This window comes from Hemicordylus capensis, chromosome 1 (genome assembly GCF_027244095.1).
Source record: "Hemicordylus capensis ecotype Gifberg chromosome 1, rHemCap1.1.pri, whole genome shotgun sequence".
Taxonomy (NCBI): domain Eukaryota; kingdom Metazoa; phylum Chordata; class Lepidosauria; order Squamata; family Cordylidae; genus Hemicordylus; species Hemicordylus capensis.
Window position 1 is genome coordinate 435,100,911 of NC_069657.1, and position 20,110 is coordinate 435,121,020.

General features: G+C 43.9%; 1 protein-coding gene across 9 annotated transcripts in view; it reads left to right on the top strand.

The window, feature by feature from the left end:
• Positions 1–17,989, top strand: part of MAP4K3 (mitogen-activated protein kinase kinase kinase kinase 3) — a 122,304-nt gene extending 104,315 nt beyond the window's left edge. For all 9 annotated transcript variants that reach the window (XM_053242928.1, XM_053242935.1, XM_053242946.1 and 6 more), the window contains 5 exons: positions 10,856–10,924; positions 11,015–11,107; positions 12,108–12,178; positions 13,276–13,331; positions 14,923–17,989. In XM_053242928.1, coding sequence (XP_053098903.1) covers positions 10,856–10,924; positions 11,015–11,107; positions 12,108–12,178; positions 13,276–13,331; positions 14,923–15,010 — 377 coding nt within the window. In that variant the 3' untranslated portion in view covers positions 15,011–17,989. The remainder of the gene's footprint in view (positions 1–10,855; positions 10,925–11,014; positions 11,108–12,107; positions 12,179–13,275; positions 13,332–14,922) is intronic.
• Positions 17,990–20,110: the final 2,121 nt, after the last annotated feature.

Consider the following 20,110-nt stretch of genomic DNA (forward strand, 5'->3'; position numbering starts at 1 on the left):
TTTTCACAGCTGCCACACATTGAGCCAACACTTTCAATGAGCTGTCCACCATGACCCCAAGATCCCTCTCCTGGTCAGTCACAGACAGCTCAGATCCCATCAGCGTAAACTTGAAGTTGGAGTTTTTTGTCCCAGTGTGCATCACTTTACACTTGCCAACACTGAAGCTCATTTGCCACTTTGTCGCCCACTCCCCTAGTTTGGAGAGATCCTTTTGGAGCTCCTCACAATCCATTTTGGATTCAAAACATAATCCACATTTTTTGTCCCAAATGATACTATTTTTCAGTACATTCCATTAAGATGGTTTCTGGTTTTGTTTTTTGAGACTACAACCTTCAGATTCTCTATGCTCTTATTGAAGGTGACTTGATTGATTGATTAAGTGCCGTCAAGTTGGTGTCTACTCTTAGTAGACACTTTTTTCTTTTTTTTCTTCTTTTTTTGTGATTTCTCTGTGTAAACCGCCCTGAGCCATTTTTGGAAGGGCGGTATAGAAATCAAATTATTATTATTATTATTAGTGACCACATAGATCGATTTTCTCCAGGATGATATGTCTTCAACTTGGCCTTTAAGGTCTCTCAGTGGTGCATTCATTGCTGTCATAATCGAGTCCATCCACCATGCTGCTGGTTGTCCTTGTCTTCTCTTTCCTTCAACTTTCCCCAGCATTATGGACTTCTCAAGGGAGCTGGGTCTTTGCATAATGTGTTGAAAATATGATAGTTCGAGCCTGATCATTTGTGCCTTGAGTGAAAATTCTGGATTGATTTGTTCTATGATCCATTTGTTTGTTTTCCTGGCTGTCCATGGTATCCTCAAAAGTCTTCTCCAGCATCAAAGTTCAAATGCATCAATACTTTTTTCTGTTTTGACTTACATAAGTTATAAAGACACATTGCGTGGCATCCAGACCTTTGGAGCAGCACACCATCAACAGAAGCTCCTTTTGCAAATGTGCATAAGAACAGCCCTGCTGGATCAGACTCAAGGCCTATCTAGTCCAGAATCCTGATTCACAGATGCCTCTGGGAAGCCCACAGGCAATTGGTGAGGGCATGCCTCTCTCTTGCTGTTGCTGCCCTGCAACTGTTATTTAGCAGCATCTTGCTTCTGAGGCTGGAGGTGGCCCACAGCCCTTCAGACTAGTAGCCATTGATAGACCTGTCCCCCATGAATTTGTCTAAGCCCATTTTAAAGCCATCCAAATTAGTAGTCATTACCTCATCCCATGGCAAAGAATTCCATAGATTAATGATGGCACTGTGTGAAAAAGTACTTCCTTTTGTTGGTCCTAAATTTCCAGACCTTCAGTTTCATGGGATGATCTCTGGTTCTAGTATTGTGAGAGAGCGAGAAAAATTTATCTCTGTCCACTCTCTACTCCATTCATAATTTTATAAACCTCGATCATGTCTCCCTGTAGCCGTCTCTTTTCCAACCTAAAAACTCCAGATTCTGTAGCCTTGCCTCATAGGGAAGGTGCTCCAGGCCCCTGGTCATTTTGGTTGCCCTCTACTGCACCTGTTCAAGTTTTACAGTATCCTTCTTAAGGTACAGTGACCAGAACTATGTGGTCACGCTTCCGGGGGAGCGTGACCCCATTCAGAACTGACAGATCAAAATCATTTCCCGAGTTCCGAACCTGCACAATAAGTACTTCCGTCTTATCTGGATTCATCCTCAGCTTGTTACTTCTCATCCAGCTCCAGATGTTGCCTCACCATAGATTTGTATAAGGGCATTATAATATTAGCATTTTTATTTTCAATCCCATTCCTAATGATCTGGTTCGAGATCCATCGATGCCCATAAGAATGGGTTCTGCGCCTGTGCAGGAACCGAGCGGTAGCTATGCCTGAGCTAGTCGAAGCGCCCAAGCCACGCCCCCACACTGCAGCGTGCTATTTAAAGCGTGGCTGAGGCGCGAAGTCCCTCAGTTCTTTTCCGACCACCTCTGCGTTTGGACCTACGGTCTGCCTCTGTAGTCGGAAAGTTCCTCTCCTTATTAGTTCATCCAAACCTTTTTTGCTAATTTTTTCCTGGTTTTTGACTCGGACTGGCTGAATTCTTCTCTGGTTTTTTGACTCGGAACGTTTGATGTGCTCTCTGGCTCTTGACTTGGACTGGCTTTGACGACCTCTGGTGTGTTATCTACGGAACGGACTTAGGACACGATATGGCTGCCGAGAAGAAATCATTTAAATGGTGTGAGGGCTGTCGGGCTAAATTGCCATCGAAAGACCTTCACAACCTATGTTTGTTGTGCCTTGGAGAGGAGCACAATGTCTCTACTTGTAAAATATGCCTGTCCTTCTCGAAGCAGACATGGAAGAATCGGGCGCTCCGCCTCTGGGCGGCGATTTATGACGATGTGCTCAGTCCTTCGACGCCGGGCACTCCTCTTCCCTCGACTTCGGCATTGCCCTCGAAACTGGTGCCTAGATCAGCATCGACACCTTCCTTGCTTCCGAACAGGCATAAGTCTTCGCGTCACGACTCAACATCGACAAGTTCGACATCTGCAAAGGATTGTCCCTTGACGTCGACGTGAACAAAACCTTCGACATCGATGAGACCTTCCGGATCGGCATCGGGATCGAAGTCGACATCTTCTTCCTCATCTTCTTCCAAGTCCCGTCACTCTGAAGAATCTGGAAAGTCTGCTAAGCATCAAGGGTCTGACCATGCCCCTTCGCCTGATGACAAGCGCCAAATGCTCCAGGACGATCGTCAGAACCGTACACCTTCGCCTTCCTCGGCGCAGCCTACGATGCCAGATCTTCCGACTGAAACGCCACCAATATCTGCACTTTCAACATCGACCGATCTTTCGGCATCGATGACTGCTATGATTTCGCAGCAACAGTCTGCAGTAACGATGCTCGATGTCGAGCCTCCTCTTGTGAATGTTCGCTCGGCACCAATGTTGGCGTCGATATCGGTCTCCATGCTGCTAGCCAGCTCGCTCTCCCCGGCTCTGACACCGTTGGCCTCTTCGACTTCTCCTTTAACGCCACAGGCTGTTTTGAGAATGCCTTCCACCCTGCATACACCAGTCCTCTCCGCATCGACACAGGTGACTCCTCGATACCGAGCCCCGATACAGAGTTTTGAGACCATCGACGTTGATGCTGAGGAGAACCTTCCATCGGCTACACGTTCTCTACTTTCCTTACTGGACTCTACTTCTAGTGCACACTCCACGTCGACGTTCAAAGGTTTTCTCCCTGCTGATGTCGACCCTGCTCCACATATCGTATCTCCTGCTATTGCTTCTACATCTGCTCCTTTGCCAGCCGACCAACTCCAGCCCTCCACCTCGTGGCATACGCGTGGTTTCAGCCATACCACACTGGGTGCATCTTCACCAGGTGCTCCTTATGTTTGTGAGAGCAACAGGCTCTGGAGACCCGTGTCACCCTCACAGGATGCCCGTCCCATCAGCGTTGCTGTCACTGTGGCCACTCAGACCTCGCGCCTGGTCCTCCTTCAGCAGGCATCTCAGACTACTGTGGTGTCTTTTCGTTCAGTGTCCACCCAAACTGTCCCTATGACGTCTGCTCTTGCTACTGCAGGGACACAAATGATTGCTATACCAACAGATGGGGACAGGCCTCCACCAAGCTCGCTGTCGGAGCATTATGGTTCATCTGATTTTGAATCGGACCCTGATGATGACAGTTCGATTGTAGAACCTCCCACGGATGTAGCCCCAATTACCTACGTTTCTCCTAATGACGAACTCAAGGCTTACCACAAACAGATAAGATCAATGGCTGAAGCTTTGGGTCAGGATCTTCGTTCTCAGCTCGCCACTATTGACGATCCAGTGTATAACTTCATGTTGAGGTCACAAACTACTGCCCCAGTTGCTCTGCCAATGTTGCCCGTCATCACCAGGGCCGCTAAATGTGCCTGGGAGGTCTTGCATACCTCTACCCCAACTTCAAAGAAATTGGAGAGTCTTTATAGAGTTCAAGACAAGGATAATGAATACCTTCTTAAACATCCAGCACCTAATTCCTTAATCATCGACTGTGCCACAGCCTCAAAATCCGGCAGATTCTACACTGTCCCTCCTGACAAAGAGGGTAGGAAGCTAGACCTAATTGGGAGGAAGGTCTACTCAACATCATGTCTCTCTATAAAAGTAGCTAACTATGCTGCCTGCACAGCTAAGTATTCCCATGGCTTATGGGAACTTCTTGAGAAAGACCTGGACTCATTACCCCTTGAGGACTTTAAGGCCAAATTCCGTCAGACCCTTGAGAATTCAGGGGACCTGACGCGCAGGCAACTCAGTATTGCCAAACACTTGGCGGAAAGTGAATCACACGCAATGACAGTGGCGATTACTTTGAGGAGGCATGCCTGGTTAAGATCTACAGGTCTGCAGTAAGATATGCGAGATAAGATAGAAGGGTTACCCTTTGATGGCACCGGCCTTTTTAGTGAGAAAACTGACTCAACCATGGAACAACTAAAAAAGTCTAAATTTACTGCCAAGACTTTTACCGCTCACATGTCTACTTCAACATCTACCTCTAGATTCCGCTCTAATTATAATAAGTTCTGCCCGTCTTACCGAAACCAAGATCGACGGGACTTCAGGAGGCCCTACTCTACCTATCAGCGCCGCCCTTTCCATCAAAAGGCATAGGCCACTCAGTCCCAGTATACTAAATCGCAAGACGCTCAGAAGCGTCTTTGAGATTCAAGACTGCCTATCAACACCTCTCAACTCGCCTTCCCCACCAGCGGGGGTCCCAACTACAGTTCATTCCATCCGGCCATCCCAGCTGACTATCAGGCTGGCAAGCCATGCCCCCGCATGGCACCACATAACATCGGATTGCTGGGTCCTGAAGATTATAACCGCTGGTTATGCAATCGAATTCAGGTCCCTACCATGGTTCTCGGGAATGAGACTCACTGCTCCTTCAGATGCATTGCGGCAAGAAGTGTGAGAGCTATTGGAGAAAGGGGCTATTGCCCTGGTGTCATGGGCAGACAGGCAGGACAGGTTCTATTCTCGTTATTTTCAAGTCCCCAAATGGGACGGGGGCATTCGGCCCATTATGGATCTCCGCTGCCTTAACAAGTTCATCAGCGTCAAGAAATTCCGTATGATGGCATTGCAACAGATTCTTCCGCTGCTCCAGGGAGAGAAGTGTCTTGCAATGCTGGATCTAAAGGATGCCTATTTCTATATCAACATAAGGCCTTGTCATCACAAATACTTACGTTTCACCGTCGGAAACCAAGTGTTTCAATACAATGTATTGCCCTTCAGACTGTCCACCACCCCGAGGGTTTTTACAAAATGTATGGTGGTAGTGATTGCGCACCTGCGGACCAAGGGAGTTTGAGTCTATCCTTATTTAGTCGACTGGCTCCTGACCACACAAGACAAAAACGAGTTACTTTCGCATATCCGCTATGTGGTGGATCTGCTTCAGGACCTGGGTGTCGAGATAAATTGGAAGAAATCACATCTGGAACTGGTTCCAGTAAGCTCATACATAGGGGCGACCTTGGATACCATGCAACAGAGAGCGTTCCAGCCCGTGGACAGATTTGTCAGTATCCAAGACCTTTTGCTTCTTTTTCAAAAGCAACCCTGGCAACCGGCCCACACAATTCAACGTCTACTGGGCCTGATGGCGTCTTGCAACACGGTGATCCGCTTTGCACGTCTAAAAATGCGGAAACTCCAGCTCTGTTTCCTGTCTGTGTTTCATCCCATCAGGGACAGCCAGATGAAACTTTTACTGCTTCCATCTCAAGTACTTCAGTCGCTTACCTGGTGGACTCAGCGCAGAAACCTTCTCAGTGGGGTCCCTTTCCAGGTTCCGTCACCTATGATCTGGATGGCTACAGATGCATCCCTTCAAGGCTGGGGAGCCCAAAATCCAAGGGAAGTGGTCCACACAGTGGGCCCGTTTGCACATAAACTTCCTGGAACTCTTGGCCGTCTTCCAGGCATTGCAAGCCTTCCTACTTATCCTGCGGGGCAAAATTGTCCAGATTCATCTCGACAACACAACGGCGCAGGCCTATATCAGTCGCCAAGGAGGAACAGTATCCCGCAGCCTATGCGCCCTCAGTGTACAGTTATGGCACTGGTGCATTCAACACCACATATACCCGATAGCCATACATATCAAGGGTCTGGACAACACCTTGGGTGGATGATCTCAGCCGGATCTTCCTACAGGACCGTCAACACGAGTGGGAACTCCAGACGGAAGCTGTGTCTCCCTTTTTCGACAAATGGATGAGACCGACCATAGACCTCTTTGCCTGCTCCATGAACACCTAATGCAACTGCTTCTGCTCAAGAGCAGGCCACGACCCTCAATCTCTCAGGGATGCTTTTCAGCTAGATTGGTCTCTGGAGACCCCTTACATGTTTCCACCCTTACCGCTAATTTCCATGGTAGTGGCTCATCTGCTGTCCAAACCAACCAACTGTATCCTAGTGACACCGTGGTGGCCAAGGCAATCCTGGTTTCCACAGGTACGCAGACTGGCAAAGAACTGCTACGAACACTTGCCTCACCGACAAGATCTTCTCACTCAGGACGAGGGTCGCATTCTAAATCCAGACGTCCTAATCCTCCGACTGACCGTGTGGCGGATAGTCTGTTGAACCATAATCTGCTTAATCAGTGGAAGGAATCCACATGCCAAAACTACCAAAGCAAATGGTGCCGGTTTAAAGCCTATGCACGTTCCAAAGGATTTCTACCTAAAAAAGCTTCAATCTGTGAGATTCTGCGGTACCTCACGACTCTGAAATCTAAGGGCCTAGCTAACATGTCTCTAAAGGTCCATTTAGCCGCCCTATCTTCATATCACCCGGGGAGCAATGGATGTACGTTATTTTCACATCCATTGAGCAAGGCCTTCCTAAAAGGTCTTACGCATGTTTACACTTCAATCAAGCCGCCGGTGGAACCATGGAGCCTGTCATTAGTCCTGTCATCATTAACCCAGGCTCCATTCGAACCCATGGCCTCCTCTCCACTAAGGTTAATTTCTTGGAAGACAGCCTTCTTGATTGCCATTTCCACTGCTACAGTGAGGGAAATAAGTATTTGATCCCCTGCTGATTTTGTCCGTTTCCCCCTGACATAGAAATGACCAGGCTATAATTGGAATGGTAGGTTTATTGTAGCTGTGAGAGACAGAACAACAACAAACAAACCCTCAAAAGCCCAGTGCCCAAAAGTCAGCGATGGATTTGCATTGTAGTGAGTGAAATAAGTATTCGATCCCTTCACAAAAGATGTCTTAGCACTTGGTGGCAAAACCCTTGTTGGCAATCAGAGAGGTCAGACGTTTCTTGTAGTTGGCCACCAGGTTTGCACACAACCCAGGAGGGATGTTGTCCCACTCCTCTTTGCAGATCCTCTCCATGTCAGAAAGGTTTCGAGGCTGATGTTTGGCAACCCGAACCTTCAGCTCCCTCCACAGATTTTCTATGGGATTAAGGTCTGGAGACTGGCTGGGCCACTCCAGGACCTTCATGTGCTTCTTCTTGAGCCACTCCTTTGTTGCCTTGGCTGTATATTTTGGGTCATTGTCATGCTGGAATACCCATCCACGACCCATTCTCAATGCCCTGGCTGAGGGAAGGAGGTGCTCACCCAAGATCTGACAGTACATGGTCCCGTCCATCGTCCCTTCAATGCGGTGAAGGTGTCCTGTCCCCTTAGCAGAAAAACACCCCCAAAGCATAATGTGTCCACCTCCATGTTTGAAGGTGGGGATGGTGTTCTTGGGCTCATAGGCAGCATTCTTCCTCCTCCACACACGGCCAGTTGAGTTGATGCCAAAGAGCTCGATTTTGGTCTCATCTGACCACAACACTTTCTCCCAGTTCTCCTCTGGATCATTCAGATGTGCATTGGCAAACTGCAGACGGGCCTGTACGTGTGCTGCCTTGAGCAGGGGGACCTTGTGGGCACTGCAAGATTTCAGTCCTTCACGGCGTAGTGTGTTACCAATTGTTTTCTTGGTGACTATGGTTCCAGCTGCCCTGAGATCATTGACAAGTTCCCCCCGTGTAGTTCTGGGCTGCTTTATCACCATTCTCATGATCATTGCAACTCCATGAGGTGAGATCTTGCATGGAGCCCCAGACCGAGGGAGATTGACAGTTGTTTTGTGTTTCTTCCATTTGCGAGTTATCGTGCCAACTGTAGTCACCTTCTCACCAAGCTGCTTGGCGATAGTCTTGTAGCCCAGTCCAGCCTTGTGCAGGTCTACAACCTTGTCCCTGACATCCTTCGACAGCTCTTTGGTCTTGGGCATGGTGGTAAGTTTGGAAGCTGAGTGATTGCTTGCTTCTATGGACAGGTGTCTTTTATACAGGTACTGTAACAAGCTGGGATTAGGAGCACTCCCTTACAGAGGGTGTTCCTCATCTCAGGTCGTTACCTGCATATAGTGAAAAGACACCTGGGAGCCTGAAATCTTGCTGGTTGATGGGGATCGAATACTTATTTCCCTCACTACAATGCAAATCCATCGCTGACTTTTGGGCACTGGGCTTTTGAGGATTTGTTTGTTGTTGTTCCGTCTCTCACAGCTACAGTAAACCTACCATTCCAATTATAGCCTGGTCATTTCTGTGTCAGGGGGAAACGGACAAAATCAGCAGGGGATCAAATACTTATTTCCCTCACTGTACCTCATGGATGAACTTACCTGATAGATGATCGTTCTCCATGGCGGTCGTCCAAGAACTGAGGGACTTCGCACCTCAGCCATGCCTTAAATAGCACGCTGCAACGTGGGGGCGTTGCTTGGGTGCTTTGACTAGCTCAGGCATAGCTACCGCTCAGTTCCTGCACAGGCACAGAACCCATTCTTATGGATATCAACGGATCTCTACCAGATCATCAGTTACAGGTAGGCAACCTGTTTATCCCTAGCATGGAATTTGCCTTTTTTTTACCACTACTGTGCACTGAGTCAACTCTGTCAGTATTGTGTTGTCCACCACAACCCCAAGATTTCTCTCCTGTTTACAGCTCAGCATATATGTGAAGTTGGAGTTTTTTCTCCAATATGTATCACTTCACACTTGCTTACACTGAATCACATTTGCCATTTTGTTGCCCACTCCCCCGTTTGGAAATATCTTTTTGGAGCTCCTCACACCATATCTTAAGAAAGATATTGTAGAACTGGAAGAGGTGCAGAAGAGGGCAACCAAAATGATCAGGGGCCTGGAACACCTTCCTTATTATAGGCTACAGCATCTGGGGCTCTTTACCTTGGAAAAGCGGCGACTAAGGGGAGACATGATCGAAGTGTATAAAATTATGCATGGAGTGGAGAGGGTAGACGGAGAGAAATTTTTCTCCCTCTCTCACAACACTAGAACCAGGGGTCACCCCATGAAACTGAAGGATGGGAAATTTAGGACCAACAAGCGGAAGTACTTTTTCACACAGCGCATAATTAATCTATGGAATTCTTTGCCATGGGATGTGGTGATGGCCACAGCTTGTATGGCTTTAAAAGGGGTTAGACAGATTCATGGAGGAGAGGTCTATCAATGGCTATTAGTCTAATGGCTGTGGGCCATCTCCAGCCTCAAAGGCACAATGCCTCTCAATACCAGTTGCAGGGGAGCAACAGCAGGAGAGAGGGCATGCACAGACCTCTTGCCTGTGAGCTCCCTAGAGGCATCTGTTGGGCCACTGTGTTAAACAGGATGCTGGACTAGATGGGTCTTGTGCCTGATCCATCAGGGCTGTTCTTATGTTCTAATATTGTCAGACACTTCAATAGGGATGCTGGTCAGGGAGAGGTTATTCTTGTAGACCACAGCCACTCCACCTCCCCACCCATGCTCCTCAACAGAGTACCCTAGAGAGAGAAGCTGGGACCACACTGGGCCACCAGCCTCCCCCAACCAAGTCTCTGTAATACATACCAGGTCTGTCCCTTCATCCAAAATCAAATCATGGATGGTTTCTGACTTATTCTGGAGAGACCTGGTATTACAGAGGAGTAAGGTGAGGGTCTGTGAGAGGTTGGCACTGCTCCTCACGGTCAAAGAGCTGGCAGGACAGCCAGAAGGGGAAACAGCTAATAGATTTCCGATTTCCCTTCCCCTGTAAGGCCTCACTGATTTGCCAACTTCACTTCTTCTATTCCCCACACTGGAATAGCCACCCCACAGTCAGTGGACGCAGTGAGTTGCCCTCATATCAATCAAGGACATTTTCCTTGCATACCTCTCCTTTCTTTCATGCCAGGAGCTTTTCTCAATGGTGTGTCACTCTACCCAAAGTTTGGATGCCACCCATCATGTCTTGCCTGCATCTCTTGGTGCAACATCTTAGAGCTGAATGTGGTGTCAAGCTATATGAAATCTCCTCAGTGTTTCAGCTGCAGTTACTATTTCACATATGCAAGTGACACCACTTGATTCTTTCAGCTAAGAGTCAAACCAGACTTGATGTTGAGAGATTCACAATCGGATGTCTTGAAGTTTTTTTTCTTTCATAAATGCAGCCACTGGGGCTGTGGGAAAGGGTTGGGATTATTCAGATTGGAGCCACAGCACTGGGGGAGGTTTAAACAAAAAAAAAAAAAACCCTTTTCCCCTGCATTATTTTTCTTACACACACACACACACTTTGCAGAGAAAAACACACAAGGTGCTTTAAGGTCTTCTTTTCATAGCACCCAAATGATCATCCTGTATGTGCATGGTTTTTTGCAAGGAACCTTGTAGGGTTCATATCTTGTACAATTAGAATTGCTAGCTTTTGAATTAGTCTCCGATATTTGTACCAGTGTAAATTAACTTGGGTTTTTATTGTAGATACTACACAGATGAATGTTGTGCATGTAACACAATTGGAGAGAGATACCATTTTAGTCTGTTTGGATTGTAAGTATGTCTGTATGACCAAGATACACACATTCATACAAGCTGCATAGTTTAAGGAAAACTATTAATATGTGGTGTTTATATTTCCAGGCTGTATAAAAATAGTAAATTTGCAAGGCAGATTAAAATCTAGCCGAAATCTGTCCTCAGAACTCACTTTTGACTTCCAAATTGAATCAATAGGTAAGTAACATTTAGCCTTCATAGTATGTATGTATGTATTTATCTTACATTTTATATCCGCTCTTCCTCCAAGGAGCCCAGAGCAGTGTACATACTTAAGTTTCTCCTCACAACTACATACTACATACTTACGTTTCTCCTCACAACAACCCTGTGAAGTAGGTTAGGCTGAGAGAGAAGTGACTGGCCCAGAATCACCCAGCAAGTATTATGGCTGAATGGGGATTTGAACTCAGGTCTCCCTGGTCCTAGTCCAGCACTCTAACCACTACACCACGCTGGCTCTCATCTAGTTTATCATCTAGCTTCTCTGATTTTTTTAGTGTAATTATGCATACAAAAATGTTGATATGTTTTTGAGTGAAAAGGCAGGAGCAGTCTGGTTAAACCTATTCGCTGCTGCTATGAAACAATCTCTGATTGATTTTTCACCTGTTCTCTCTTGCCCTTGCAGCCCTGTATGCCATTCCTGAGAGCCCCCTAACCTTTTGGGGAGGTGCAGGGGGTTACTGTCACAAGGAAAGGATGGGGAAGTTTTCTTGCACAAGTTTCCTTTGGCTTGTGGAAGCACTGAATACAACCCCACTGATTAGTTAGCACCTTATCTTAACTGCTCTATTTAGCCTCATGTGGCTATTGTGGTGTTAAATGAGTTTTCACCATGTTGGGGTAATCTTAGATCCTCCCCCCACCCCACCTTATGTTTTAAAGTAAATGGGTGAACATAGTCTAATTAAATGTATATTGTTTTTCTTGAGCAATACTTTTGGTGGCAACCAGAGTTTACCCTTAACAAGGATCAAGACTCCTTGTTCTGGGATCAAGGGAAACTGTGAATGCCATTTACTGATTTACTGTTTAAAGTGGAATCCATGAAAAGTTAAAATTGCAACTCTGTACATATTCAGGTGTGTGTGAAATCAGTGCACCTTGGACGTAGATAACTGTTTATTCCCAGCTGCAGCTGAAAAAGCTAACTTGAGTTGCCTTTCTCTACCAGTTTGCCTCCAAGATAGTGTTCTGGCCTTCTGGAAGCATGGGATGCAAGGCAGGAGTTTTCGATCCAATGAGGTAAGTCTTACAAGATGGAGTAAGTCAGTGCCGTTCCATTTGAATTTTTTTCAAAAAGAATATTTAAAAGTAAGATTGTTCTTCCTCTTAATAGCTATAATTGAAATATCAGTCTCCAGCTGATATTTCAGAATATGGCAGGCAACGACTTGTCTGTAGCATAGCATTCAAAAGCATGAGTTATCAATTCCCAGTTTATATCTTGGCTCACCTGTGAGATCGTGGGCTGGTCTCAAGCAATCCACTCAGCCTTAACCAGATGACGATGTTAGTAGGTACATTGTAGAAGTGTGTGTATTACTGAGATTCTGTGTAGAACACTTTAAGCATGTAGTATTTATGTATAGCGCATTTCCTGAAGAATCATTAGAGGGCAGCATTCTTAACTGCCTGGTCATAGTAGCATCCACAGTGATGCTCACAGAAGGAATTTCAGCTGTGGTGTTCCCTCCACAATTTATGCAACTCCGAGCATAAGAAGATTCACTAGTGGTGGAAGAGCTTGTGAAAGAGGTACTGCAACATGTTGTGCAGTTTCTTATGCTAGATCTATAATTACTCTGGGACAGAAGTTACTTTGTCCATGCAGTGACCTCATGCAACATCCTTCCACTTGTCCAAGAGCATTGTCACTATTGGTAGACCCCTATGGATGACACCCAGTACGTAGCATCCTTAGTAGAGGTCATGCAAAGGTAATGCTTCTGATCATGCCATGGAGAGAGGAATGATTTACAGCTATTCCCCCTTCCCCCTGTAGCCCCCATGCCAGCCAAAATATGTTCCTGAGTGTCCCCCAGCCTTCAGGAATATATTGGAGGGTGGGTGGCACAGCGGGCTGTAGAGGCAAGAGGCATCACTGGAAAATCCTCTCCATTGTGCAAGCAGAAGTGTTTTGTTTACACAACTTTTATTCTGGATGCTGCCTAATGGGTGTGTGTGTGAGAGAGAGAGAGAGAGAGAGAGATTGATTACTGGGCACTATCTTTTGCTTCTTAATTCCTGCATCAATAGCTTCATGAAATGTTACAAAGTAAAATGCTTGCAAATTTGTATATGTGAAGCCCTTGAAGTTATTTATGTGACTTTTCAAATAGATCACACAAGAAATTTCTGACAACACAAGAATATTCAGACTCCTTGGATCTGACAGGTATGATCAGTCTCAGTCACATTAAAGAGTGAACATTTCTGAGGATGGGGAAGTTGTACTTGAATGCATTTGATTTTAACTCTTTGTTTTAGCCCATATGCCCATGCCCTCCCACTTCTTCTATAGCTTTCTCCTCAAGAATAAACAAAAGGGCTGGTCCTGTCAATATACCAGTGGGCAGTAGTGCTCTCTTTTTGGTTTCAGTTTTTGACAGTACTTCAAGAGACTTTGGCTTTGATATACTTCATTCAGTTTTGTTCTAGCAGTCCTGATTATTTTAAATAAAATAAATTATGACCTTTTCTGTTCTGAAACTCTCAAATATTCTTCACAGGATGTCTGTTTATTCCATTTTTTTGCAAACAAGTGAACAGTGTTGTTCAGTTTGCTTTTGAGAACCCTTCCCCCCAATCTTGCCTTTCTGTTTTTATGTAGAACAACCACCAAAATAATATCAAAACCTGTTTTTTTAATTTATGGGATTATTTTAAATGTTCTGTGTACATTACCTCATGAATGAAAGGTAAAAACCAATATATAAGCTTCCTAGATCAACATGACAATTCATTTTAGAAACACTAACAGGTATTACGTCCATCTTGTGCACTTTCTAATGTCTCGTAGTGAACATGAGGAACAAGTGAAGGGACACACCCTCTGCTGTTTCACTCGTAGTTTCCGCCAGAAGTGAGCAACTTGCAGGTTACAGCATATTTCCCCTACTGAGTCAATAGGTCGTCATTTTCAGCTGGGCCTTGAATCTTTGGCCAGGCTGCTTGTTTCTTGGACACTTGTTCCAGTTCCTTCTTTTAAAATAGCAAATGAAAGTACACCAGTAATCACTGGTTTCCTCAGCATCTATGCAAGGTGAGCCCTTTGGCTCTTATGTTCAATGGCTTCCATTGACCTATATGTTAGCCATTTTAAACTGTACAAACCTTTTTTGCTAATAGATGCCTTTTATGCTTCCCATGGACAATACTGAGTAATAGACAGTATAGAATATTTTGAGAGACCCCACAATAATCTGTCTGTTAGATACACAGAGAGAGTGCACTAAGGGCATTAAGAAAAAAGTATCCTCATTGATGGAATTTACCTCTCTTCCATCTCTCGGCCAGTAGCAGTTGGGGGAGGCATTGAAGGCAGACTGCATGCTTGAGAGTGTCGGTGGGGAGAATTGTACAAGTGTGTTGTTGCATAGTGGTCAAGCAGTGAAGTTCTTATAGGAGTTGGCCAGCTGCCATCTCGCCAGATGATTACAGAAAGCTAGTGTTGTAAGCTGCTTTGAGGACCTGATTGGTTATAAAGTGGAATATAAATCTAAATAAACAAGCAGCCCACATTGTATTTGACCATGTTGGGCTGATCAAAAGCCAATTCACTTAGTAAGTCAGTGCAAGATTTCTCTTAAACAACTTGTGTGGATATTCCCTTTTCTGGTTTTGTCTATTATTTAGGATCAGTAAGCATTCTCTAAATACTTAACAGTGAGTACTCCGTATGAGCAGGAGAGATCAGCTTACCTCTTAATGAGAGAAATACCTTCATGTATTTTCCTTTTCTTTTCTTGCTTTTTTTCTTCTTCTAGAGTTGTGGTACTGGAGAGTAGGCCAACAGATAACCCTACAGCAAATAGCAACTTATACACCTTGGCTGGTCATGAAAACAGTTACTGAGAGGCACCATGCATGGCAATTAATCATGAAAAGAAAACACTACTGCTTCAACACTTACAGATGGCTAAAATTGCACAAAAGCTTCAGTACCCCAACTTCAGTTGCTTTGTAATTTATTGTGGTGAGTGAGAGAGCGCAAGAATCTGACCTGAATGGAATGGACACGATTAGCACATTTATACCACAAAAGTGCTTGATTCACTATAATGTAATCTTTGTACATATATGCAGTATTTTTCAGTGAAATGTATTGCTGAAGGCCTCCCTTGGTTTTATGTAGATAGTGGTCCAGTGTCTTATTTGTACAAATGTAAAAAAGCTACTGAAGATATTAAATTGCATTTGGGGTACTATTTTAAGGACTTCAAAAAAATTGGATGCTAGTGATAAACACAGCGCATTTAAATAACACTATTGTATTTTATTATGTAATTTACTAATACAAATAAATCTTACCTTTTAGACATTGTAACCAAGGCTGTAATCCTATTACAATCTTGTTTTTAATTTTACGCAAGTACACTGGTGTTTTGGTTGCACAAAGTATTAATATGTGATGTATTTAGTCACAAAAGTAAGCTGTGACTTTGTGGATATGATTTGGGCTTCATAATTTTGCAGGGTTTGGGGGTAGTTTTCTTTGTGAAACCATCCAGTTGAATACCTGTATTTTTATATTTAAGGAAATTCTTTAATTATTAATAGTGGTACCTTGGCATAATTATAAATGTATACAATAAGAATTATGAGTTTTTCTTAACTCATGCCACTCATATCATGTCAAGAATTACAGGATTAAACATTGTGGAAGTGGTTAAATGTGTTGGGCTGGATCTAGAGATGTGCAAAAGGCTGCTGTTTACAACTGATAGCTAGGCAGTACTTTGTAGATATTCATTAGCAGTTGTACTGAGATGAAGGTATGCATTTGCCCTCTTAAGATACAAATAACTGGCCTGGGAAGACAGAATATCAACACTGAATTGACATTATATCCTTGTGAAACTTCAGTGCTTCTCTGCCATTTAGCGTAGGATAGCTCTGTATCATGGGATCCTCTATTGGTTTCCATGTGCAAAAGCAGTTGATCAGTTCTTGATCCTTCTACAATGAGATTTCATAGGCAAGTGGCTTTCAAACTATATTCCAGGGGACTCTGGGGTTCCCCCATAGAGAAATTCAGTAGTAGCAGAAAGCTTTCTTGTAAGATAGCGTGCTCACCATGACTGATCTTCCCCTGCCATGCACAGTCTCAGCAGAGGGTAAGAGATGCTCTTTAATGTCTTCTCAGTACATGCAGGACAATAGCCAGAATGGTGATGTGGTTAGTGTGTTGGACTAGGACCAGGGTGACCTGAGTTCAAATCCCCATTCAGCTATGAAATTCACTTGGTGACTCTGGGCCAGTCCCTTGTCTCTCAGCCTAACCTATTTCACAGGCTTGTTTGTGAGGATAAATCTAAACCATGTACACCACTCTGGCCTCCTTGGAGGAAGAGCGGGATATAAATGAAATGGATAGGTGGATAGTAAGGCTTGGCTGGCACACGCAGCCCGTGTAAACTGAGTGCACACTCTACGATCCCTCTGCAACATATAAGGTTTGTTGGCAGACAAGAGGCAGTCCTCAACAAAGGTTTGTGGGTGGGTGGGTCTCTGTGTGTGTGTGGGCAGGAAGCTTGAAAATCACTGCTATAAGGTGTTGCACATGTGGAACAACTACCATGCATAGAAGAAGATTGTTAGGTCAAGTAATTGTCTTAATTTATCTTGGGGTTTTTTTAGTGTTATGATTTTTTAAAGCATGTATGGCCTTATGAACACTTTTATTTTTCACTTTCCCTCTTAATGTCTTAACACCTGGCCAAAATGATTTAGTTACTACCTCATTCAAGCAATTTAATGGTGGTTACACATCACAGGAACTTGGTTTTGAGCCAGCTATTTTTGATTTGTGGTTTTCCAGTGCAGTATGTAAATGCCAAGTTAAAAAAAATAATCACATATTGCCCCCTTTTTGTATATGTTCTTTATACTGTGATATACACTAAAAGCAAAACATTAAAAGTGATTTTGTGGCCTGTACTGAGGTTGTTGGTAATGCTTTTGAATATTTCCTAATGTATATAATGTAAAATAAACTTTTTTAACGTGTGTGTTTGTACACATGAATTACCATTTCTGCAATAATTTTCTGAAGCAATTAAACACCTGCCAACTGGGGGAAGTTTTTCTGAACTTAAATCAACATAGATTGCAATAAAAAATGTAGCAAGACTAAAAAAGTGATTGCTGTTACTACAATTACATTGCACCATATATTTTTTTAAAGGCTTCTATCTAGCCTGAACAAAAACATTTATGACCGATTTACTGACATCAGGCTTAACCAATTGTTAATGGTTAATAGTCTTGAAGAAGAAGAAAATACGTAATTGCCTATGTTCCTGTTCTAATAAAACGGGTTAATTTTGCCACAATTCTGTGGTGTTGCACATCCATTTTCAACCATAGGTGGGGAGATTTTCTAATAAAGGTCTTTTTTGGTAACATAATTCCAACTTACATTCTAACTAACACTGCATATGTGCTTCACACATCATCATGCATGCAGTGCTTCTGCTGGCTGTACTTTCGAAGCGCAAGTGTTCTTTCACAAAAGCGTGGATATTTCAGAGCTCTCCCAGCACTCCAGAAGTGCTCTGTTAGACCAGAAATACATCTACAGGTGTCAGCCAGTAAATATTAAAGTTTTCAATGAGAATCAATTTGAGAAAACATGAGTGCATTAATCTGAAGTATACTTTGATATTTCTGTTATACTGTATAGTCCAAATGTAATTATTTCCTAATTTGGGTTTTGAGATTTGTGTATTTTCTATGCTTTAACCAGCATTCAAGACTTGCTAGTTTATTTTACTTATAAATATGCATGTAAAAGAGGAATTTAATAATGTATTAAAGATGTCTTCACTGTGATTAAGATGTCTAAAAGTGCTTATGTGGGCAGCCCCATTCATTCTAATAGAATGTAGGCAGCTCTGATGGCAAAGGAATTGGCAAATTAGCTTTTTCAAGTGGAGATTTTTTTTTTTTAATGAACCGGCACACTGATAAGGGGAGAGGAATTCTGTACTTGAGTGGAGATTTTTTGTAACAGAGAGCACAACAGAAGATTGAGACAACTTTTTATTAGGGCAGGTTGTTGAGAATTAAGGGTTGTGTTTTTTTTTAAAGGAGATGTCTTTTATGTATGACTAACCCTTCTAACCAAATGGAATACGCATAACTAGTTGGGAAAGCCCTGAAAATAAATGAGCTGTTAAATTGTTTGCATTTCAGATGCTACAACCAAATACAACCACAAGGAAAAGAGTTCCGTAATACACGAAACACTAAAGGGATGGATTCATTCCTTTGCATAAGCTGAGATGATGATGTAGTTACTGCTTGAAATTAGTCTTAGTTATGCAGTTATCAGTTTAAACCAGGTTCCTTGTTGTGGTCAGAGGGTGGGAAAACACAACATCCCTACAGGAATGGCCAACCTCTCACTTTCCTTTCCCCTGGTCTTTCAGTGTCACTGTGTTCAGCCATAAAGAGGAAGAACCCAGACAAGAGCAATTATAGTTGGTAAGCCATTTGGCACCTTAAAGACAACCTGTCACTTAATTTCTCAGGACCAGTTCATACTTTATATATGGCTAACAAGTTTGCCAGTTTCACATCCATGTTTGGTCTTGTTGCTAGCACTGCTCTTCTGTAGGCTCCCAGAAGTCCCTCTTCTTATGCTTGAGACCAAAGGCTTGTGGATTCTCACTCTTAATATGCTCAGGAGCTTCATGGGACCATGAGCTCCGTTTGTTGGCACATGGGGATCAGTCACTTAGTAGGCAGTAGGACAGTTCCCCCCAGATTTAGCTGCTGCCAAAGCCAAATTGAAAGGGAACTAGCCTTATGCCTTCCCTGTGCTGAGATAACTATGACTCTAGAGTTAACTCGCCGTTCAAGGTCCCTTTCTCTGCTCGAAGATTGACAGCCTCCCCTCCATAGGTGCCTCAAACGAGCTAAAAGCCAATTACCTCAGCAAAGATACTGCGATACAAACTCCCTATCAGAAGAAAGCGAAGCAGATGGTAGAAACACAGAGATGTACCCATTAAAGTACTGATTAGTTTATTAGGTCCTTCTGACCATGTTTGCACGTCCATTAACATTAGAGTACACTTGATCCATTCAAAGCATTGTGTTGTAGTGCAGCACACCAAACACAAACAATAGAACCTTTTGAGATTCCCCGGAACTGTCCTATTTGACAAAGAAGAGCAACTGGATTGTTGCCCCAGGACATGATTTGGGCTTTAATTGCCCCTGGTTCCTTGAGCCAGTGTGCTCCCCTGCATGCTCCACTTGACCTCCCATGTGCTCCATTTGGATCCCAGTGCGAGTCACCTACCATTTGGACGCTAGACCTAACACCCGCCAATACTCTCAGCCAGTGTCCCCTCTAACGGATTCCCAACAGTTGTTGACTACAACTTCCAGAATTCCCAGCTGCAATGGCTTTTGCTTGGGGATTCTGGGAATTGTAGTCAACAACATCTGGGAATCCCTGTTAGAGGGAACACTGCTCTCAGCCATATTTTGCTCTGTGTGCCAATCACACTTCCAGATAGGCTCTCTTGCCTCGCCCAATCTGCCCAGCCAGCCCTGCTGCCACCAAAAGTTGGCCACTCAAGAGCAGACAGTAAGTAAGTAATAATTGATTACAGTCAATGGCCAGTCAACATACACACCAAAATATAAATCAGCATAAAACAAAAGAAAATCAAAACAATAAAACTTGATAACACCACACAGTTACAACTAAGCTGTTCCTGTCTCAGTTTACAGGCTGCTGCACAGAATCTTGCTGTCCCTGTTGTAACAACTGCATGCTGATCTGCCAAAAGATAGGAGATGTGATAGTCTTCTGATTGACCAGGCCTATTAAAAAAAAAAATGGTTCAACCCAGATAGTATGAATGCCCCTATAATAGGCACAGTGTAAAAGAACATGTAAGACAGACTAAATGTCACCCGAACCACATGGACATAACC